Source organism: Nymphaea colorata, chromosome 4, assembly GCF_008831285.2.
Source record: "Nymphaea colorata isolate Beijing-Zhang1983 chromosome 4, ASM883128v2, whole genome shotgun sequence".
Lineage (NCBI taxonomy): Eukaryota > Viridiplantae > Streptophyta > Magnoliopsida > Nymphaeales > Nymphaeaceae > Nymphaea > Nymphaea colorata.
In genome coordinates, this window is record NC_045141.1 from 20,762,318 (window position 1) to 20,784,785 (window position 22,468).

The 22,468-nt window shown below is 39.3% G+C and overlaps 4 protein-coding genes across 8 annotated transcripts; 1 reads left to right on the plus strand and 3 right to left on the minus strand.

The window, feature by feature from the left end:
- Nucleotides 1-250: 250 nt before the first annotated feature.
- Nucleotides 251-2,824, minus strand: LOC116252597 (uncharacterized). The gene is made up of 7 exons (XM_031626966.2): nucleotides 2,445-2,824; nucleotides 2,164-2,352; nucleotides 1,741-1,838; nucleotides 1,426-1,497; nucleotides 1,218-1,342; nucleotides 1,027-1,099; nucleotides 251-662 (listed from the first exon to the last, which is right to left on the minus strand). The coding sequence occupies exons 1-7, from the start codon at nucleotides 2,587-2,589 to the stop codon at nucleotides 558-560; spliced, it is 807 nt and encodes a 268-aa protein (XP_031482826.1). The 5' UTR covers nucleotides 2,590-2,824; the 3' UTR covers nucleotides 251-557.
- A 527-nt stretch (nucleotides 2,825-3,351) lies between these two features.
- Nucleotides 3,352-4,449, plus strand: LOC116252598 (thioredoxin-like 3-3). The gene is made up of 4 exons (XM_031626967.2): nucleotides 3,352-3,388; nucleotides 3,554-3,725; nucleotides 3,882-3,907; nucleotides 4,121-4,449. Exons 2-4 carry the CDS (start codon nucleotides 3,594-3,596, stop codon nucleotides 4,338-4,340), a joined length of 378 nt encoding a protein of 125 aa, XP_031482827.1. The 5' UTR covers nucleotides 3,352-3,388; nucleotides 3,554-3,593; the 3' UTR covers nucleotides 4,341-4,449.
- Nucleotides 4,450-5,247: 798 nt separating this feature from the next.
- LOC116252599 (uncharacterized) lies at nucleotides 5,248-7,466 on the minus strand. Its single transcript, XM_031626968.2, has 2 exons — nucleotides 6,741-7,466; nucleotides 5,248-6,239 (listed from the first exon to the last, which is right to left on the minus strand). The coding sequence occupies exon 1, from the start codon at nucleotides 7,436-7,438 to the stop codon at nucleotides 7,178-7,180; it is 261 nt and encodes an 86-aa protein (XP_031482828.1). The 5' UTR covers nucleotides 7,439-7,466; the 3' UTR covers nucleotides 5,248-6,239; nucleotides 6,741-7,177.
- A 1,894-nt stretch (nucleotides 7,467-9,360) lies between these two features.
- On the minus strand, nucleotides 9,361-21,791 carry LOC116252664 (ATP-dependent DNA helicase Q-like 2). 5 transcript variants are annotated; one of them, XM_031627083.2, is made up of 20 exons: nucleotides 21,414-21,791; nucleotides 20,948-21,165; nucleotides 19,661-19,807; nucleotides 19,374-19,589; nucleotides 17,731-17,835; nucleotides 17,546-17,650; nucleotides 17,313-17,435; nucleotides 16,655-16,743; nucleotides 15,459-15,495; nucleotides 15,345-15,378; nucleotides 15,087-15,139; nucleotides 14,939-15,016; nucleotides 14,778-14,843; nucleotides 13,895-13,961; nucleotides 13,721-13,774; nucleotides 12,867-12,974; nucleotides 12,187-12,269; nucleotides 10,992-11,070; nucleotides 9,919-10,136; nucleotides 9,361-9,786 (listed from the first exon to the last, which is right to left on the minus strand). In XM_031627083.2, exons 1-20 carry the CDS (start codon nucleotides 21,472-21,474, stop codon nucleotides 9,589-9,591), a joined length of 2,139 nt encoding a protein of 712 aa, XP_031482943.1. In that variant the 5' UTR covers nucleotides 21,475-21,791; the 3' UTR covers nucleotides 9,361-9,588. The 5 variants fall into 5 exon arrangements, with proteins under 5 accessions (XP_031482943.1, XP_031482945.1, XP_031482944.1 ...); XM_031627085.2 differs by lacking the exon at nucleotides 14,778-14,843; XM_031627084.2 differs by lacking the exon at nucleotides 13,721-13,774.
- Nucleotides 21,792-22,468: the final 677 nt, after the last annotated feature.

Consider the following 22,468-nt stretch of genomic DNA (forward strand, 5'->3'; position numbering starts at 1 on the left):
CTAGGGCGGATCTTTGCAGGTTTTAATCTTGTGAAATCTTGCAACCCTAAATAGCACTGCGAACTGCAATCACAGATCACATGGCATAGAGTAATAAAAGTGAGACCAGACCATGCTGGTTTAATCTGCAGAAACTATGATTGCTTCTCGAGCAGTGTTTCGGAAATGAAAGATCCTTCAACCGCAGACATGGAGACTCTTTCCGACTGACCAGAACCACCTCTCCCTAATTATGATACTAGCACATGGATGTCTGAAAATTTAGCTGTTCCTTTATTGATGTTTCCATAGCACATAAACAAAGCAGTTCAACTAAACCTGAATATCAGAATGACCTTTCAAAACTACGTAGTTCAGGTACATTTGAACATGATCATTCTCCAACATATTTTCTTCTGACAATGGATTTTTGTCACTGTGCTTCTCCCCTACTGTAAATCGCCATGAATGGAGTGTAACTTATGGCAGTTGTAAGAACAATTTTGTTGCGGGAGACGGTCACCATCGGATGGAGTCCCTCCCTTGCGCATTTCACGCTCATGTAGCACTAGACAACGTCAATAACTCAGGCCCAACTGAAGACCTAGGAATGCATGCACTAGAAATAGAGCCATGATGCTGCTGCCCAAGATCGAGTGTGCATTTCGTAAGGATGGATTCTCCTGCAAGTTAGATAAGAGAGGTGAACATATTTAGGCTTTTTTTGCCTGAAAGAAAGCATTTATCCACCGCCTACTAGTATATATGGTACATAGACGGCTTCCTTCTGTTTTGAAGCTATAGGAAAACGAACTGTTTGATTAAAAAGTAAGGACATAAATACTTCTATTCAGATAAAAATAACCCAAAAAAACTATGAACACCTTTGTTAACTTGAGAAATTTTAAGGTACATAGATACTGTGTGCTTCACTGTCTGTACACGTGTGTGTGCGCGCGTCTGTGCAAAGGCCTTTGAGTATAGACTTCACAGCACTAGCAATTCATGACGATTTCTACGTGTACCTGTTGATGATTTGCTGCTTACCTCAAACAAGGCAGGCAAAATTGTCTGGATGGTCAGTAGAGCCAATCCAAAGAACCCTGTAATAGCATGTGGACTGCATAGATGAAAGTTCAATTTAGCCAACATGTAACATCAGAAGGATGATCGGGTTGCAGTCGACACAACTAAGCTTCTTGTATATGAAAGAAGCCATTTAAAACCAATGGTAGTACCTTTCCAGGATGGGTCTGTCTGAAGTCAGGAGGGAAGTTATACCACCAGTAGCTCCAAGGGCAAAGAAAAAGAACATTCCTCCAAGGAGTTTGGGGTGCAAATCCTTCGCTTTTGCTTTCTCTTCCTATTGAGTGAAAAACCGTGATCAGATAACAAGCATATGAATAGAAAGTCGAAATGACGTGAGAAGTTATTCCCTTGACATACCACATCGTCTGAAAATCGTATTCTGAAGCCTAGATATGTTCCATATCCTCCCATGGCAAATAACACCACAGCCTACAAAGTTCAAGATCATGGTGAAAATTTGAAGTGTTTATGCCAATAATCAGATGCAACTCTGCACGCATAGTCCCCATAACAGGACTTGGCTTTACACCCATTTGGAATATGTCAAGCCAGTCGAACTTCATTTTCTCCATCATTCATTAGCTAAACAACTTAGAAAAAAAGGTTGAAGTTGTACAGAAAGAAGAAAAAGGACGGCGATGATGGCCTGTATGAAGAAGATAAAACGATTACCATATTTCCAGGATGGCCCCAATGCACGAGCCAATCGGGGAGGTTCAATGTCTTCACAAGTTCCACGAAGGGTCCAAATGCAGACCTCACTGCTGCAGCTGTTGCACCAATGAAGCTCAACCGTCACAAAGATGCGTGGAAAGGACGACATATGACTTGACTGGATGATTCTTGTTTCCTTCTTTCATCCTTCTTTGAGGAAGGATAGAAGAACAGAGGCTTTTCCCATTTCTTAATCTACCACTAGCATCCAAATGGATGTCCTCATAGTCTAATTTCTCTAAATTTAAGACCATCACGAACATAGGATTGAGACAGGCAGACACAACCTTTTATGTATTTGCACTTTGCACGGAGCCAACTCAGCTGAATTCAATCACAAAGAATGAGAAAGAGAGAGGAGAGAAAACGCCAAGAAAGCACCTCCCGGCAGTGCAGCCATGAAGAGGAAAGGCAGGGGCGCTACACTATACAGCCTTGTTTCTTCACCACCACAACCATTCCCTTCCTCTTCCTCTTCCTCTTCCTCGTCCCTCGCACTCGCAGGCAAAAATGTCGAAGGCAAAGAGTCCTTTAAACTACTATTGAAGCAAATGCGCCTAGCTATGGTGCCTGCAAAACGACCCGAGATAGCAAGCAATGCAGCAATTCAAGCTTGCGGAGACAAACGGATACTTCATAGAAGAAACATCTCACAAACCCACCTCCATTAGACGATCTGCCATGGAAGAAGAACGCCGGGACTGAGGATGGCAGTAACGATTTGGCATGCAGAGGATTGCCATTGTGGCGCGAGGACGACGAGACGAGGAGGGCAAAGGAGTGGGCAATGGATGTGACATTCGCCATACAGTACTGGATTGGCTACTGCTAATCTATCTGCAGGTTGCTAGGTCTTTTGCATCCTAGGCAAGATTGGATTCTTTAAAAAGCGAACAGGACAGGATAAAAGAGGAGGAGAGGCTCCCAACTTAAACGCGTGGAAGTTTGGAGGCCTCTCACAGGCTGACTGACGATGAAGTTCCGCAGACTTCATTCCCTTCCTTACAGGAGATTGCAGGCAGAATGAACATGGTGTTACCAAAGGGTCGGATCTCCACTGGACCTGGGCAAGGTTGAACCCGGTCCCACCTTGACACCGGTAGAGCCTGAGCAGGTAAAGGAATCTAGCAGTCGGTTGTCCGACTATACTTGGCTCCGCTCATAAAATGTTTGTTCGTGGTCTGCTCACCACAGAAATGAGTAAGTGTAGCTAAGTCGTGCCTACAAACAAGCCACCATGTATACGAAGGTCAAGTCAAATTTGAATTTAAACTATGTGCATTAATCAACCATCCAATCAATATTCATGAAATAATAAACTAAACATGTCCCAATTGATATCTCGATCGCTAATGAGACGGAGCTAATTTTGCTTGGGCACTCTCTATCTCTGAAAAGGAAATCTAAAACTGGAACCGAGTACTAGCCGGCGTGCTTGAAGGGCATACCCAAGGAAGATTCCTCAGTTGGTTAGATATATTATTTTACTGATTATTAGCAAAACGAAGGAAGCCAAACATCTAATTAGTAGAGTTATTGTTTCAGATTCTCTAGAGGACAGCAAAAAGCTTAAGCTTTGCATAATCAATCTAGGCGCTTTTCGCCGGTAATCATAGGCTTCATTCATTCAGTTGATCAATTTAGCATGGTGACAAGGATACCGTGGTCGTCACTGTGACGTGATCTTGGATGGAAGAAACCCTTTTTCCCCTCTTTATTTCTTTTCATTACTAGGAGGGTAACCTCATTTTCTGTGGTGTCTCTTTATCAGGTGTCTCTCGCTCGCCTGTTTCATCGCCAGAGAAGGAGAAATGGAAGATGCTCGTGGAATGGCGGGATCAGACAACTTCACAATGCTCCCTCTCAATCGTCGGGTCAAAATCGTTACCAGCGACTCTAAGATGGAGGAGACTCTGCAAAGCCTCAAATCGTCTAAAGCTCCTGTTAGTTCCTCTCTCACAAGGCTTTCACTTCCTTTCTTCTCTCCTCTTCCTTAGTAATTTGGGATTTTGCCTGTCTACCTCGTTTCCTAATTGGTTTCTCTCTCTCTCTCTCTCTGTTTCGCTCGCTCGTTCGTTGGTGGGGAGCATGATTGGCAGGCCGTGATCAACTATGGAGCATCATGGTATCTATTCATTCTCGTCTTTCTTTCTTAACTTGAGACAAAGTATCCATTCACGGTTTTCTAAGACCAATCTCTGCGGTCTTTAAGTAATCGGCTTTCACCTAGATTCTTTTTTTCTGGGTTTAGGTTTCCGTTGTGATGGTAGTGCTTCTCTTTCTCATCTGTTGGATAATTAGCTTTGGAGTGTTATTTTACTTGTTTCTGTTTCTGCAGGTGCCGCATCTGCAGCCAGATCCTCCCTTCCTTCTGCCAATTGAGTAATGAGTTTCCAAACATTTCATTCGTATATGCGGACATAGACGAGTGCCCTGAAACAACTCAGAACATACGCTACACTCCTACCTTCCGATTCTTTCGAGATGGTGAAAGAGTTGATGAAATGTATGGTGCAGGTGAGGAACGACTGAGGGATCGGCTATGGTTGCACTCGTAATTTATCGCAGTTTTGTTGCAACTGTGACACTCGCAGCGATCAGCCTTTGAATTTATTTTGATATTCATGTAATATTTTAACATCAAAATATGAATATTTGTTGAAACCATGGGTTGTGGCCTATCCTGGTCCAAAGTATATGTCATACAAAGAGGACTGAACTTTACAACTGAAGAAGACGGAAACAGTAAAAAACGAGGCGGCATCTTTTCTTTTCCAGCGGCTGAGCTGACGACCTACTTCTTGAATGCACCTTCCAACGCAGAAACCATTGACCTGATTGCCGCGACAGGTTGTTCAACTGGTTTATTTGACTCTCCATTTTCAACATTCTTTGTTCCCGGTAATGATTACCAATGAAGAACCACTTCTTGATTGCGCTGATCAACAGGTTGATTTGAGAATCTGTCGTTGACATTCTTTGCTTGCAGAAAATGTTTCATGTACATACATATATATGTGCGTGTGTATGTATGTATCCTTTAGGAAAGCTATCAACATACAGGCGCGCTTCAGAGGCATGCTTCCACTCAAATGGGGGCATGTGAAGCAACTTGACATGACTTGATAATTTGGGGCATGTGAAGCAACTTGACAGCTCTGGAGCAAACTTAACTTGGTGTGTAGAATCTCGTATTATTTCTAAATACAAATCAATCATATAAGACAATTATAGTGGTAATTTCTGGGATTACAAGAAGAAACTGAAGTTAAATTTTATTGTAAGCAGTATTTTGTGCCTCCAATATCAGAAGGATAATGTCGGGGATGTTTTTGAGTTTTGACCTTCATTTATGTAAGCAAAGCCATCAATATCCTGAAAAAAAATCCCAGCAAGAGGATAAAATTGATACATGGGACTGTGACCAAAGATCAAGTGTATTCACCCTCAACTTCAAGGATAGTAGGTAAGTCCAAAACAGAAAACTGGGATTTTGTGATTTACATAAACATAGCATGCCATGGAAAACATGCCAAGCTCCTACATACTAACCTGATGCACACGGAAAACATGCCAAGCTCAAGTTAATTCGTAAACAAACATTGGTTGCCTTTGTGGAAGAAACATAGTCTTTAATTGTTCCACCATGCTTAGGTTCAAATTTGTACATACCAAACTAATACCTTCAAAACTGAGCGGCTGAGGGTCCAATAAGCGTTTTTAATCGTCAAAAAACCTCCATAATAACCAAAAGCAGGCGGCGCTTGTGGCTTGCCAACAAGAATGATGAAGAAAACCTGATGCGGATTGTAAACTCCATCCGAATCGGCCAATTATTATGAGGGCGTAACCACTCCCCCCGCTAAGTTCATGGTTCACTGGACAACGGCATACTCTACTTACCAGAGTGTGAGGATAGAACCTTCTGCCTTTGTAAAAGCACCTTTCATGTTCAAGGATAAGCATCTTATTCAAGTGGGCTTCATTGCTAAGACCACTAGAATATTGTACCCCTTTCCATTCTCTTCTTTTCTTTAACTGTTAGCTGTATGTGTGCATCCAATATCGAAAGAACAATATAGGCACAGCAGATGCACAACATTGTTGGACATGCTTTTGACCTTCATCTAGATTTCAAATCTTAGCCTAGAATGACGAACAAGAATCTGCGTATCTTTTGTCCATTCTGCATATTTCCACAAGGTAAAAACCCCTAAAATCAACCTCAAACTCAAGAGATAAAGAGAGACTAGTTAACAAGAAGAGATAAAAAACTGTTAAAAACAGAATTCCAGGATAAAAAAGGCCCATGGACCAGGAGATGTTAACATGGCCAGAATCAATTGCATGAACTGCAAGTTGCTGACTCCTATAAGCAACACTTGAAACGGGAATGCGGACAATGCAGGTTCATCTGTGTTGCCGAGTCAATCAGTATAACCAGCTTCATCATTTGGCTGCAACTTTGATCAAAATGTCAGAGAACAGTTAGAAAATAGAGAAGCACGGAAAGTATCTACATGTGTTGATCTAGGTAACACAAATAGGATGTGAGCATTCCTGAAACCTAGAAACCTCTTAGCAGTAAACAGACGCCAATTAGGGACATGCTATCAGAAGGACTACTAGATGGAACCATTCAGGTGTGACAGCAATGTTACAGAGTAGATTCTGAACCCATAATGAAGAGGACAGTTATAGTCTATTTTCCTACTTCAGGCTCAAGGTTGACAGCAGTGCGTTCTCGCGAGGTTCCCAGTACAACAAAAAACAAATTGCCGACTCTACTAACGCAGAGTAGAAATAATTAATCTTCATAACAAACTACAGAGATGAAGCAATGCAGCATTTCGTGCACATAATTTTCCTAGGTGACAATCTAACAGTAAAGCAGATGTTCAACAAAATAAGTTGAACCAGAAAAGATGATTTTTCAATAAATTATTTAGGAAAAGTACCATCTTTCAATCAAACTGTTGAACAGTAGAAAGTAGATCGCAGTTTCACCCAAGTGGGATGTTCATGATAATAGTTGACTGCAGAAGGGATGGGACGGTGAAGATGAACGTAGCCAAAGAATGTCCAGAGGTTGAATATGCTCCTTAAATGATCTTCTCGTGTTTCTTTGCACACTGCAATCCCTCAGGGGGAACCAAACTCTAAATTGGCTAACATGCCGATCGAAAATCACCATCGACTGGCAATCCTAATCCATTTAAGAGGGGAAGAATACAAAGTGACGCCATGGCGGACATGCGACTCCCAATTAGTTTTAGCGGGAAAGAAGCATCGTTAACGGCTATAACACCACCGCCATCATTATCAAGGAGACAAGCAGAAATTAATTGGTGAGGGGTCGAGGTTCACAGGCCGAAGTTGATCGGTTGGGACTGCGTCACTTGGTAGGTGGAGGCGCCTGGTGGAGGGAGAGGCAGACAGCGAGGGAGAGCTGGGCCTCTCGACAGTTGGAGCGCTTGGTGGCTGTGCCGCTGCTGGTGCACAAGTCTTGCACGGCCTCCACCTCCGCGGGGCAGACGGTGGCGATGAGGCAGGAGGCTAATTTCCGGTTCGTGTGCTTGCAGAGGGCGCTACGCTCCGGCTCCCTAAATCGGCGATGGCATTCCTCCAACGCCTCCTGCAACCGTTTGCACGACATATCTCTCTCTCTCTCTCCCTCTCTCTTTATATATATATATATAATACTTCAAAGCCTTAATAATGTGCTGGTGCACCTAACCTCACGAGAGAACCAGAGATGGCCACGCTAATTTTATGCACACCGTCAAAAACAAATCTGTGAACAACTAATAAAAAGGATAAAAGGATAAATTTAAAGGCTCAAATATTTAGCATTTGGGAAACAAATACATATTGGCGTGTAATAAAAGTATAAACCTTTCAGTCAAATAAAATTTTTAATCCCTACCTCCTCTCTGTCTCTCTCTCTCTCTTTCTCTCTCTCTATCTCTCTCTCTCTCTCTCACAACATAATTCCATCATCGAAGTTATTTTCTAGTAATTTATATCCAACCTGTTCCTAAAACCCACCTCCTTCTACCAGCTCTCAGACAGCATCTTTTTTCCTCTCTTGGAAATCAACCTTAATTTATACCAAGATTCATTGGTAATAGGAGGCTGGGCAGCTCACTGGTGGCAAGGACATTATAAGATTCTCGTTGCCTTTCTTATACCTAATGAACTACTACTACTACACAGATTATAGGTGATTTATTCTCTTTCTTTTTTCTTATATAAGTATATATTGTGAAAACTTTTAAAGAACAGACTAGTTTATGAGCCTACCAACGAGGAACACAAAGTTCTTCACCTCATTAACACCTTCCACAGTTCTCCTTTTACCCCCTGCTCTTCTTCTCGGTGATTGTTCGGTTTTATTTGTTCATAATCATATGGTGACCAAGCTTAGTGACATGCTCTGTTGAAAGCACAAGACAAAACAGGAGCTTATGTTTGTTAACGTGAAGACAAATTTTGGAATTTTGTTCTCAATTTCCGAAGCATAAAATGTGAGAAAGCAAATCTGGTTCCCCGCCTAGCCGACTGTATTTGTGTGGTCAAACAACTAAACACACAAGATACATTCGTTTTACAGAGGTGAAAAGTTAGATGTTGTTGCCCACCGTTAATACTATCTGGTAGATCTCATCTGTTATTTTTACTGAATTTAACTGTAAGATGTAAGTACTCTTAGAATGGGTTCTTTGGTTTTTTTTTTTCTTTGGGACAAATATTTACTTTATAAAGTTTATGTATATCTCGGGAGTTGCATGCATTTGGAAAATCCATTTCTATCTTCTTGTTCCTAGTATAGCAGATTAGCGGACTTCCTTTTTTTTATGAAAATTTAAGCCTTTCTGTTTCACGGGCCAATTTCTTCTGAAAAAAAAAAAAATCATTGTGCTGGTGAGCAGGTGAAGTTCAACCCGTCCATCATACCCTGAAAAACTTTTCAGGCTAATCAAAAGGGCCTTTAAGTCTATTGATATATCGATTCATGCAACTACTTAAAGCTTGTTCGTCAATTTAATGGCTTGAGAAGATCATCACCACAATCTTATAGTCTCTTTGCACCATAATGATGCGCAATGTAGATCATCATAAGAGGCCGTTTCCTCCAAGCAGGATGCAATCCGTTATATAATGGAGACCTTGCCACGATAAGTTCAGAGTTTTATTATCTCAAGTACTAGTTTATTCTTTAGACATAAACCATACTAGTACACTGTAGGGGCATGTTATATCTCAAAAACAAAACAGATAAATCTTTCTCCAGTCTATTCCACAAACAAACAGTTCCAAATTAATAGATCTCATGCAATGTAAGGTCTCCTACAAGGTTAAAAATTTTTCAAGGGCCAACAACATAAAATGGCATACTTTTAGGAAATACTCCATCTTAGACATGCCATTTTCAGAACATAAATATGCACGGAAGTTTCATTGGGAACTTAGAAATGGTTGTATCGCCATGCCTTCAACTGTATCCATGTGACAAGCCTTGTGCAATAAAAGATGCACATAATATTTACCACAACCTGGTGTGTCCAACGAAGCATCTTGATGACAATGCTGCAGATCACATCTTCAACAGCACAATGTTTGTCTACGTCGGAACCTGTCATGGCTTCAAATTTGAGCATTAATAGCTTCGCCAGCTGATATCAATTAGCAGAATCACAAAAGTTGGGAGTCAAATTTTTGTTAGTTGACTACTCTGGACAGTCACTAAAATGGACACGGCGCAAGAGTAAGTGTTATGCTATGAACTAATGGTAAAAGTGGTGCTTAAATGTCATCATCACTGCTTTGAACATGAACAATAGTTCTTTGGGTCTTTAAGCGCTTGTTACGTTTCTGTCTTCTTTCTTCAGGTTCTACATTTGAATTTTCATCTGGCTGATCAGATGCAATATAACCTTGAATTTGTTGGAGAATTTTATCCCCATACTTCTCTGCCTTTGTCTTGCCGATTATCTTCTCCACCTGCAAATGACAAGCGCAATGCTCATCAACAAGTGGCACTTCCTAGATTTGACCAACTTGGCCAAGCAATTTGTAGGGAACGGGGGAGCATTTCTGGTAATTAATGATTGATCAATGAGTTCCATGACTTGCCTGCTTAAAGGATGTGGGCTTGTGGGCACTCAGCGTACTGATATGCTGCATTGATAAAACAGCATGAGGAAATATTCCACCGTGGCTGGAAGCAAGGTCCCTGCGTAATTTGTCAAGGGCCAATTCTAAGCCATCTACAACGGACTGTTTTGCAACACTAGTCGTGCTTGAATTATTCCTGTCCACAGTGCAAATGGCCAATTTCACGGCCTTTTCCCCTGCCACATGGAATACAGACTCAGCTGGTGTTAGAGGAATGAATCAGGCAAGTGAAGTAGAAAAACCCAAAATTATTCAGCATGCAAAAATAACGATGGATAATCATGTAGTTATCACACCATTGTATGACCATTAGCAAACGAGGAACAACAAATGTAAAAATGTGTGAGAAGAATATTGACATGATAATACTGTCTTTCTAAAGATTTCTCTATCCATAACATTCTTTCTCCTTTTCAAAACAAAGTAGACATGCATACTGCTAAACAGCTGATGAAATATGAAATAATGATGCACATGGTTATTATCTGAGCCAGCAGAAGTACAAAAAAGAACAACTAGAATTCCCAAATCCAGTCAAGGAAGAAAATACCTTACACTTCTAAGCAAGTTGGGAATAGATGTGATTTTACCTAAATAAAAGAGGGGATACCATGAGAAGAAACGATTTCCATGATTTCATCTAGTAGTTTTAACCGGTTCAAAAACGAGGTCTGAATTTTTCTAGATGGGTGGACTTTCCAATTGTTACAATAGATGAAAAAGAGAGACTAGTAGGTAGGGACCTTATTCTAATTGTCATTTTCCTCCTTCCTCCTCCCCAATCTCTCCCATTTGCTAGCCAAGTTCTCATCCAAAACCTATTGCTCCAACTTGTCCTCCAACCACTCCTAAACAATTTTGACAAGATACACTAAAACCATTAGACCCATATACATGCTGATGAAACCTCACTGGCCTGAACTATCTGGAACCCACAAGCTTTATGACCAAATGAACTATCAAGTGAATTATACAACCGTTAATCACCAGCACACCATATATTGTGTTAATGTGTCAAGAAAAGTACTCACCATGCAATGCTTGCCTCCATAAGGGACCTATAGTAACATAAGCATTTGTTGTATAAGCAGTGTGTTGAAATTCCTCTTTCTGTATTAGGAAAGAATAAAAAATAATTAAATCAAAATATACATTCTGATGTATCTATCATAAAAAGAAACGTGTAAGTAGCAAAGCATAGGAGAGCTTCCTAGTGACAGCAGAAAAATGTTAAAGCTGAACAACATACACATGCAACACTTCAGCAATATGCAGCCACTACATTAACAACAGAAAAGTAGTCGTTAGCATTAACATATGTTCACCCTAGAAGCTAAATGAGAGAACTGGCATATGAAAGACCAAGATAAGCAGAGCAGATTGCTGAAACCTGGACTTTGAATTAAGTATAGACAGATAATTTTCTTATATATGGTTTCTGAAAATCCAGTAGTGAAATTAAAAAAAGACAACCAACATAATCAACTGAAACAAGAACAAAATGACGACAAACATCTCATGTCAACAACTGGTAACAACTCCTTCAAATTGGACGTCACTGCTAAGTGAATGCAGTCTTTTTTAAAATGCAGAATATCATAACATGAAAGAGAAAAAATTGAAAATGAGAAACAATATTTATTGCAACCAAAGTTAAATACTCAAGATACTCAAGGAAACAGGCAAAAGCCTAACATTGTGTTCAAAAGATACTTGACGTCAGTAAAATCTGTAGCTTGCCAAAATGTTTTTATAAACTAAACCTTGATCCACTTGGCCACATCCACTCCTATTGTAAGTGAAGTTGACTATTGCTTGCAGAAGGCCTTTGACTATGGATCCTTCATCCAAAGAACACCCTTAAGCACTTCAGAAGTACCAACCATCTAACTGTATTTCTCTTGCCATGTTTGTTGTTTTACCTCCATTCTTTATCACATAGATTCTACTATAGCTGCAGTTTTGAAACAATGGACGGGGAGCTAGCAAGTTTTCAGAAACCTAGATAACTATGTACCAAAGTAGAAAACTGCAAATATATTCTCCAGAGTACCAACAGATTCTGTCATTTATGCCAGATGGAAGAATTAGATGGATGAGATTGGCAGTTCAACAACATGAGAATAATTTGTATTGTCAGAATTGCAAGAAACATTAGTCACACATAATATTGACTACAGTATACACCACATCAAAACTGAACATTTTCTAAGCTTCGGGTCTCACCAAGACATGGTCTAACAAAAGCTGCACAATTAGCTGCTCTATCTCTTCCCTCTTCAATTCTGGTACACAATCTGTTGAACGTCCTGGATAACCAAAAAATTTCCCATGTATAAGCTTATTCATGCTTAACCAATGCAAAGAAGAAAAATGTGAATGAGAAGCAAAAAATTAAAACTTTTAATGAGACCAATCCATGTAATACATCTTTTACATACACTGTAAATAGCAGTATATAACATTCTACATGTCTAAAGCTGCATCTATTTGACATGGTGATCTCTCTCTCTCTCTCTCTAAAGTCTAAATATAAGGAGAGTGTATTGATTATGCCAGTTGTCCAAGTCACTTGATGCATGAGTCGCAATCTGTCACATGCAAAGTTATCTTTTCCAATTCAAAATATTAGTTGTCATCCACCTTTTTGAAAAGGTAATCTACATGTGGCACCCTGTGCACTAGCAATCAAATTGATCAGATGACTCATAAGCAACCAAATATCACTTGCATTTCTAGTCCACATATTTCATCAACTATGTGTGTGTGCCGGTGAGTCAGCAGGTGTATGTACACCCCTGCAAACAGAATGCCATATCACTCGCATCTACATCTGCACTCACCTCACCTATATGATATGGTCGACAATGTTTGCTGAATGAAGGAGATGTTAATCCACATATTACCTGTTTCTCTAAGTTTTAGCTTCAATTTCTCTGCCAGCTGCAACATGGTAATCCTTTGATCATTCCCATGCCTCTCTTGTAAAAGAGAGACCAAAACCTTTACACAGGCTGCCAAACAGATCATAATATAATTATATTAAAATCATCAGAATGGTTATTCAAGTAAAAAATAGTAGAAGTCCATGCCAAATGCCAAGATGTCATGGCTGTAAGACAGTTAGTAAGAATATAAATGCAACATGTCAGTCATTCTAGACAACATAGAACAGTTTTCTACAGAATCTAAAATAGCATTAGAGACAAAAACAAAAGAAATGATGCATTGCCAAAATACAGCTGCCGTTCTCAAGTCATCAGGAACTGGAAGCATAGAATATATTTTGGAATAAAATGATGAAAGAACAGGAACTATAGATAACAAAATGAAAAGAGGGTCTCACATGAGAAAAAAATAAAAACAGATCCAAATTGAGATATATACCCACAGATATCAAGCAGAAGAAACTTAAATGGTATCAGTCAATCATCAGCACACTATGTAACCATACCATATAGGTCAAGCACTGACAATAGGACACAACAGTTTCAATAACCAACATTTTCGCAGAAAACAGATCAGAAAAAAATTCTCCTTCCTTGGCTGGGAAGTCGTGGCAGTCTGATGTGAATGGATAGTATGCATGACAATGAAAACAACTTCAAGGAATGAAAACATTCCTGCTTGTTTGAACCATCACACTTAATCATCTAGCAAACTGACTGGATTCCAGCCTCAAGGTTGTTACAGAAACCAACAACAGCATTTGATAAATACAATCATAGATTCAGTTAATAGATTGAACAAGACATCATACAGGTCGCATCTATTTCTTTAGTTTCAACAGCATGTGCACAGTTGTCACACATCCCTGGTCAGAAAAAAGGCAAAGGGTTAAACAATGACATTTGAATTCACAATGTTAAATATTCTTAAAGGTGAAAACATCTTTCTGGGCTAGATATTAAAACAAAGAAATGAGCATGTTCACCATTGCAATCTTGCAAAGGCTCTCCAAAATGACGGAAGAACGCATTTCGTCGGCAGGCCTCCTTTGACTGCAAGAATGAGCATGAAGCAACTTTTGAAAAGGAAAGGAAAAGAAAATACAAGGTGCAATTTATTTACGTTAGGTAGCTAATAAAACTCAGTAGTGGATGCTATTACGAAGACATAAAAGTGTATCCAAAACATCTACTTTACAGAACTATAACTGCAGGTTGAAGAGCACAGACACTCTTTTTCTCCTCTACCTTGTAGTATAAGGAACAAGATTGGGTGATAACTGATAACAAGATGCAAATAACGTTCCAGTTGACCTAAGAAGCCTACAGAGGTTATAAAGTATAAACATACGCAAATTACCAGAGTGAATAGAGATATGGGCAAAGACGGCATGTTGACCCATAACTCAGCAGGTCAAGTTTTTTCACATGGCCAAGTCATCACAAGCTTTCTATACATTTTATAACGAGTCTACTCTATAAATTGTGTACGTTATTCATGTATGCATATAACTTAATATCCTCATATATTTTTTTGTAATTGTATTTCTAACATATTAAGTGGATCTGATGCACAAAGACATACATATCAGGTAAGCCGTGACCTGAACAAGACAACCAATGACTCAACCCAGTTGGGCTAAACCTTGGCTGACTCAACCGAGTGAAGATGACTATCTGGTCAATCTTTTTCGTTAGGATTTGGGTCAAGTCAACTGAGACTCCATTGCCTCCATGAAGTTTCTAACATCGGTTGCAGTTAAGTTTGGATTATCATTTTCTATGTGTAGTGGATTACATTTTAAAATGTGCAAACAATGAATAGCATCACAAACATACCAATCAAATTATCATATCATAAAGATTTACCTGGCAGTATCTCACCATATCATAAAGATTTTGCAAGCCAGAATTTTCATAAAAGACCATAGAGCTCTGGCCAATTCAATAGAATCATTAGCTCAGATGTTTGACATAATCACAGAGAGAACTTCTCAGAAGCTTTTAAAAGGTCGAAATAAGGCTGTCACCTGTCGAGGAACATCACCAGGCCTGTAAAGTAATAAACAATCTGCAGGAAGGCCATCCCGCCCAGCACGACCACTCTCCTGTAGTTAGGAGGGGAAGTTAGGGAATTTGCTCTGTAAATAACTAAGTAACAGGACTTCTAAATCTTACTTGGTAGTATGCCTCCATTGACTTACTCAGGCTATGGTGTATGACAAACCTGACTAATTGCATAAAAAGAATTACATATGAGGGAGAACAAGTTAATACATAAATTCAACAATCAAAAAATAACTATGGAAAGAATGCATCAAAATACATTTTTCAAGGAAATTAACTGAAAAAATAAATTCAAAATGACAACTAACAGTAAGGAAGAATTTTAGAATAGAAACGACAAATTTGGCGTAGATTCAATGCATCACGGACCATCTGGTTTGTTAATTCCCATGCCAAAAGCTACCTGAAATAGAAAGAATATCTTAAAGAGAAAGATGGATAAAATGGTTGTAAAATGATAAATATTCCATGTCTAGGACATACCGTGCCAACAATAACTTGTATTTTGTTACTGGACCAACTGGACAACAAAACCTTGAATTAGAGAATGATAGAAAAAAATCCCAATGCAATCCATAATTCAAATGAAGCATATTCATAACCTAAGATCAATCAACAATTGAAGAAACTGCTAACATGGCACTTTTTATTCCCATTATTTTTGGCAGTATAACTACGTAAATTATGTCAGTCAGTTGAAATATGAGGAACAAGTGTTCAGAGAGCATGAGAACAGTTTAAAGGTTGCTAGATGAACCAAAAACCTAGACTTAGAAATCCCAATCAAAAGAAAGATCATACAATGACCTTGCAAACAGTAGGAGAAAAGATATTCAATTTATAATATACAAAATAGGAAGGCAGTGGAAGTCTAATGGGTTCTATCTCAATTCTTCCTCTTCAATCCTGAGTTGACATCATTCCTTATAGCATCATTGCGTAAATGGCCTTGGATCATTAAATCTCCTCAATGCATATAGGTCTTGTTTTCAGTTTCTGTATGCCACATTCCTCTTGCTTTTCCCTGCTCAGCTTGGACTTTCCTGATCATGGTTCTACCTTAGTTTTTTGTTCTTCTCTTATAATTCACAGAACGGATTCCAGATTCAGATCCAGTTAGGCCTTACATTTGGTTTTATTTGGCATTGATGTTCTTTAGGATTTGGATCCTTTTGTTTAGTGGGTCCAAGATCCAATTCGAATCTAGGGCTTAGACCCCTTAAAAAGGTCGTTTTTCTTTTGTTTTAGACTAATTGATGATCAGAAAAACCCGGATCTCCCTTTGTTATTGAATTTCCTCTTGTTCTGTGTTTTTTCCTTTGCTCCTTGTTTTCTGCTGCTTTTCCTGTGGGGAATATAACGAGGAGCTCTAATTATCACGCCAAGTCCCTTACATCAATCTTTTATTGTTTTTTTCTTTTTCTGAATTGTTTTCCACAAGTTCTTATGTCCCTTATCTAAATAAATTCACTGAAGCTAATTTGTGTCATATCTGCTCTGTTTGATTTCAAACTAACATTTGAAGAGGCTTAACACTAGATTCTACGCAAGATTGAGAACAAATGTGTCAAACAATTTAGGTTGTTCGCCAAGCAGAAGAAAGAACAATAATTTAATAATCTTATGGATGAAAAGATATATATTTTAGGGGCACCAAAACAAACATAAGTTTAATTTACAGCATATGCACTCGCTCACGGGCATGTGCGTCCATGTCAGCATGATAATAGTCAGCAGAGATACCCAGTTGGCGTAAATCCTTTGAAACCTATAGCAAATGAGTATAGGCACAAAAATCAGTCTCTAACTGAAACTGCAGGAAAGGAGAGCTACAAGCATAGCATACAAGAACAGCTGGCGGTGACACATTCAGAGTGCAGTGAAGCTTGAGTTCGTTTTACGGTTTCACTATGTAGCAAATGCAAAATACTGTATTATGTCCATGTAAAGTGTAAACATATCAATGTTGCAAGTTCAACTATAGTCCCAATACAACTTTGACCCCAGTGTCTCATAAGAATATAAAGCTAAGGACACCTTTGCCTGCCTTTGGTTTCCAATTAGGGCCAAACTGTTGGCTCATGAATCTTTTACTTCATGAGTTAATGAAATTTCTACTCCTAACACTAATTCTGTGCATTCTGTTCATTGTGATTTCACTCTGACATGGCATCAGAGCTATATATCAGCACAACAGGAAGCATTTAACAAACAAAACATTTTGAGAGTAGCTCCTTGAGAGGAAAAGGTTGTCCAAAATATGTTCTCCACAAATGAAAAGTAACTAAAATTGGAAGAAGGGAATATTGTGCTTGAGGAATCATGCAGTGTCAATACCTGCTCACTTTCCCTCCGAGAAAAGCAATAAATAATTCCAGACTCATTGTTTGGATATGATTGATCAATAAAATTTGCAATATCATCAATGACCACCTTTGCAACAGATGACTTCCCCATTACCTACATATAACATCCAAATATCTCTTGTAAGGTTTTTCAACCCTGCAGCTAAGACAAAACGAAGACAGGCACTCTAAAACAACAATAAATATACAGGTAACAAGAATTACCTTGTAAAATAGATTGGGCCTGTTCACAGTACTTACAAACTTTACACAGTTTGGAATGCACAACATTTCTATGAGATCAGCTTGGACCTTTTGGGTGGCAGTCGCCTAGTACACATGAAATGTAGCATTAGTAAAGTTAGACTTTAAGATTCTAGGCATACATCAAGTACTGGTCAGAAACTTACAGTCAATGCCATCATTGGAACATCAGAAAATTGAGTCTTCAAGATGGCAAGATTCTTGTAGTCAGGACGGAAATCATGTCCCCACTGACTACAGCAGTGAGCCTCCTGCATTTATACCACTGTTGTAAAAGGCATAGCATAATGTGTATCAATCGGGCCGACCTATAGGCCATATCGTAACGTATCGCAAACATAGCATAGCGCATTATAAAATTATTTTTTTAATTTAAATTTTTTTAAAAAACAGAAAAAACAAAGAGAAAAATCATGAAAAATCCAAAAAAAAAATCTGGAAAAATAAACAAAAATAAATCACAATTCATAAGTTCAAAACATATAGTTATCATCTTTCATGATTCAACAATAATCCTTGTCATTTGCATCATCACCTTTATCATCATCTTCATTTTCTTCATTAATTGCTTCTATCCCTTCTGTTGGAATGTTACCAAGCTTCCCACCATTCCCAATACGAGAAAGCTTCTTCAACGGCTAGTAGGCTCTCCCAAATCGATGATTCCTCAGTGATTTTTGATAAAAATGAGCAAAATCTCTCCCTCTCATGTCTCTTGGAGTCTTTAAAAACAAGGAGAGAGAGAGAGAGAGAGGAGAGTTCAAAACATAATGCAAAAAGGGCCTAATGGCCCCTTTTTTAAGTTTTTCCCAGTATCATACGAGACTTGCAATACGCTTACGATACACAAGTGTATCGTGTATTGCCAGCATAACATATAGGTTTTCTAAATCTGTACGGTACGTATCGTACAATACAGATAACATTGGCTTATACAATATAAACCTCATAGGTGAAGAGTGAAGACAGAGGAAGTATAAGCCCCTAATATCTGCAATATAAACCTCGTATTCTTGAATTTAACCTTGTTTTCCACCTTTCCTTCCCACTTTTACGTTCCAATGTTTCAATAACTATGTAGTTATTTACATTTCAATAGCTATTCACATCTCTCTCTCTCTCTCTCTCTCTCTCTCTCTCTCTCTCTCTCTCTCTATATATATATATATATATATATCTATATATATATATATATATATATATATATATATATATATATATATATATATATATATATATAGAGAGAGAGAGAGAGAGAGAGAGAGAGAGAGATATAAGAACATCCTTTTTTCTTACTTCTCTAGGTGCCACGATTTTCCAAGTTTGTTAAAAACCTTTTACTTTTTCAAGATTTTATGATTACTCCGCATACAGCCAAGGCCTATACTTTTATGATCATGCCTACAGGGCTGAATAAGGCCTCATTGCTGAGGCAGAGAAAATCAAATGGTTATAAAAAAAACTAAGAAAGAAACTTATATTGAACAACCAATGATATTGGTAAATGATATTCAAGCCGCCAGTATTCTCCATCGTCTGGTTTGAATCCAGTTCGCACTATTTTATCCATGCATCCTAAGGTGATAATCACTACTAAAAGGTCCTGCTTCATGATCAAGTTTGCTGATGACTATGGCAATCTCATCAAAAAGCAGTTGGCATTGTGCAAAGCCTGGAGGTAAGTGGGCCTTTATTGACCGTGACAACTGTGTTTCGTATGATCACTGATGACTGGTGATGATTTACAGGAATCAGGTTCACAGGGAAAAGTCAGAATCATGGAACTCACATCAACAGAGATAAGCGAAAGTCGCCCAGCATGATGACACTTCTCTAACTTAGACATGAACCTCTTGCTCTTTGATACTTTTTCTGGAGTAACATATAGTATCTTCAGTTCTCCTTCACCCTTTTCAAGGGCTTTGTATATAAGCTTCTCATCCTCCTTTGAAGTAGTTGAAGTTAGCATGTTTGTCGGGATACCTAGAGCAGTCAAACCCATCACCTAAAGCAAAGGAAACATGTGCTTAGGCTTCAAACTGAGAAAAAGCAGCACGAGTGCATCAAGAGAGGCACCTGATCCTGGATAAGAGAAAGCAATGGACTGACGACCAGTGCGACACCATCACAAAGCACAGCAGGTAGTTGATAGCAGAGGCTTTTCCCACCACCAGCAGCCATTATTACAAGAACATCCCTTCGACTCATAACTGCATTGATTATCTGCAGAGACTTTCAGCTTTCAAGTATACATGGTAGCAAAAACTTGGGTCATCAAATAGACTTCAAAGGTGAAATTGTTAGCGACCTTAAAACCTTGAAACTTTAAGGAGTCAAAAAACAGAAAACAGAACCAAATTACTTCACTTGTGTATGGTACAGATGTATGTCCAAATACAGAAAAATGAGCCTAATGTTTACAGCATCAGAAAGTGCTGAAGTTATTAACTCCTACAATGGTGAACAGGCTCCATTAGGGGCGGAGTAATGCTGATTAAAGACCAGTCTCAGGTGGCTGAACTACCACTTGGCTATATAAAAGCAAGCTTCCAGCTGAAGCATGTCAGGGCACTATTCTAGGTCCAGCCTGCATTCAAATGGGCTACAGAACGTTAACCTACTGTGAGGAGAATAATACTTTTTATATATCTGTTACATTATATTTCTTCCGTTTTTCCACCTCATATATACATTCAAGTTGGATCCCTCTTCGTACCCATCCTGGCCATATGCGTATCCAGTTCCAGGGAACCAATACCCATATCAGCTCGATAACAGGCTATGCTAAGGGATAGAATTTTTTGACCTTCAAACAGGTATAGGGATTCAAACATAAACATACATGTTTATGGATTTTTTCTCCTTTTGTTGATCGGCCCATGAAATAATTCCGACCAAATCACCAAATTCGGACATGACTTGTATGTAGATGCGCCTATTGACTATTGTAACATTGACCGACGAAAACAACATGAATCTTAATCTTCCTTGACAAATCTTTCTTCCCTTTTATCATTATTTAACACGGAGAAAGACAAATATTCTGCTTCATTGAGCAGAGCAGACCTATAGAGGGAGCAGACGATGGAAATCCTACAAAAATAGGAATTTCTTCTTGTTTGCAAAATGCAATATGCATAACATCGTAAACACAGGAAGAGGCAAACAAGCACACACGTGGCCCTTGACACTCATGACCAGACAACGTCCTAGGCGTAGGGGAGATCGGAGCAACAGGGAACCGCCTATAAGACCTTGTGCCCTAAAACCGCGCATCACGAGACGCACAAACGCTCTTCCGCCTTCATAACTATTATAATTCAGACTCGCACGACCAACGTATTGACATCTTCAAACTCTTACCTCTCTCTGATTAGCACGATAAGCTGAAATCCCGAAAATGTTGAAACGAATATCTTCAGCTCGCCCATCCCACTCAAACTGCCCAGACCAGTTCTCGTTAGAAACTGAAACAGTTGCGTCAGAGCCGCCATGCGCTTTACATTCTTCTAGCAAGACCTTCAAATCGGACTGCCTTTCGTATAGCTTTTCTTGTTTATCAAGTAAAAGCTTTATCTGATCTGAGGAAGAAACAGAAACGAGTAACATCCCCTACTTCCATCTTCGTCAATGACAAGGAAAGCAGTGACAGAGAATTGAATACATAACAAACGTGGCAAAAGTAATAGATGATTCTTTGGCAGAAAGAGATCAGTTCTCTGGACCTTAAGATTACAACATCAAATGCCAGAACTATTTCCGGATGCTCGTGGAGGAGCAATATGATCCAGATAGCGGAGAGCGAAACAAAAGAAAATTAGTCAGATACCTTGAACTTCCTGCAATTGTTGCTCTACCAGTAGCAATTCGCCCAAGATTTCGGGCTCCATTGTCTCTTTCAGCAGACAAAAGGAACCATCAAGAAAGGAGCCTGCATCTTCTAGAACAACAAGAAGAAGGAGACAACGAAACTCCAACAACACGACGACGTCTTCTCATGACACGATAATGCCGAATGGGGCAACGATGGGGGAGGGGAACGAGGGTTGGAGGACAACCAGCGATTGGCGGAGGGAGGGGCTCGAGCGAGCCGGTGGGAAATGGATTCCCGCCGTTTCGAGTTGGAATGAGGGAGAGTTGGAGGGAGACCTTGGTTTCGATGGGAGGTTGGAACATGAACCGAACAGATCGGGGCAGGCAGAGGCTCGCTCCGCCTTAGCTTTCCGTCAGTGTTCAGCAAATAAATAAGCGCTCCGCTCGGTCCCATCGGATAGAGTAACATCCATTCGTCCCCCTGCGGCCTGGTTGAAATCTTGAACCGTTGATTCATGGATGTCAACGGTAAAAAAGAAAAGAAAAGTGTCCCGACCCTGGTGCTTGAGTGGTAGACAGAATTATTCAAACTTCAATTAATCTAACTAGATTATTTAGAAGAAATAGCCACTCAAAGTGCTCCGTTCGCTAGCCTTTTGGCCGTGTATTTTCAGTGTTTATATTTCGCCTGTTTTTCATCGCTTTCACAGTTTCCATCTTCCTGGTTATCATGGACCTGGACACCCATCATGATCTTATATCCATTAAAATTGGAGGCGAATATTGAATTGAGACGGAACCAGTTTGTCAGCAGACTTGACGTTTGCTAGCAAATCCGAATCCATGTTTTGGAGTCAGACACGTACAGTCGATGAAAATTTTCATATATTTCAACCTCTTTGTAACCGTATCAATGAGCTAAACCTTCTCAAATGTCAGTTTGCTATTATTCCATGAAGCTATACAAGAAATTCAAAGGGATTTGTAGAACACCGTAATATAACTGTTGTCAGACTAGAATGTAACAAAACTTAGTGTTATCAAACGGCCCCATACTACCATCTCATCGAT

Excerpts from the sequence above, each read along its gene's own strand:
- LOC116252597 (XM_031626966.2), bottom strand. The coding sequence starts at position 2,589 with ATGGCGAATGTCACATCCATTGCCCACTCCTTTGCCCTCCTCGTCTCG. Across the intron at positions 2,353-2,444 it reads TGGCAGATCGTCTAATGGAG|GCACCATAGCTAGGCGCATT; the intron begins GTGGGTTTGTGA and ends GTCGTTTTGCAG. Across the intron at positions 1,839-2,163 it reads CATGGCTGCACTGCCGGGAG|CTGCAGCAGTGAGGTCTGCA; the intron begins GTGCTTTCTTGG and ends TTGGTGCAACAG.
- LOC116252598 (XM_031626967.2), top strand. The coding sequence starts at position 3,594 with ATGGAAGATGCTCGTGGAATGGCGGGATCAGACAACTTCACAATGCTC. Across the intron at positions 3,726-3,881 it reads TCAAATCGTCTAAAGCTCCT|GCCGTGATCAACTATGGAGC; the intron begins GTTAGTTCCTCT and ends CATGATTGGCAG. Across the intron at positions 3,908-4,120 it reads ATCAACTATGGAGCATCATG|GTGCCGCATCTGCAGCCAGA; the intron begins GTATCTATTCAT and ends CTGTTTCTGCAG.
- LOC116252599 (XM_031626968.2), bottom strand. The coding sequence starts at position 7,438 with ATGTCGTGCAAACGGTTGCAGGAGGCGTTGGAGGAATGCCATCGCCGA.
- LOC116252664 (XM_031627083.2), bottom strand. The coding sequence starts at position 21,474 with ATGGAGCCCGAAATCTTGGGCGAATTGCTACTGGTAGAGCAACAATTG. Across the intron at positions 15,140-15,344 it reads GGGAATTAACAAACCAGATG|TCAGGTTTGTCATACACCAT; the intron begins GTCCGTGATGCA and ends TTATGCAATTAG. Across the intron at positions 13,962-14,777 it reads ATATGGTGAGATACTGCCAG|TCAAAGGAGGCCTGCCGACG; the intron begins GTAAATCTTTAT and ends TCATTCTTGCAG.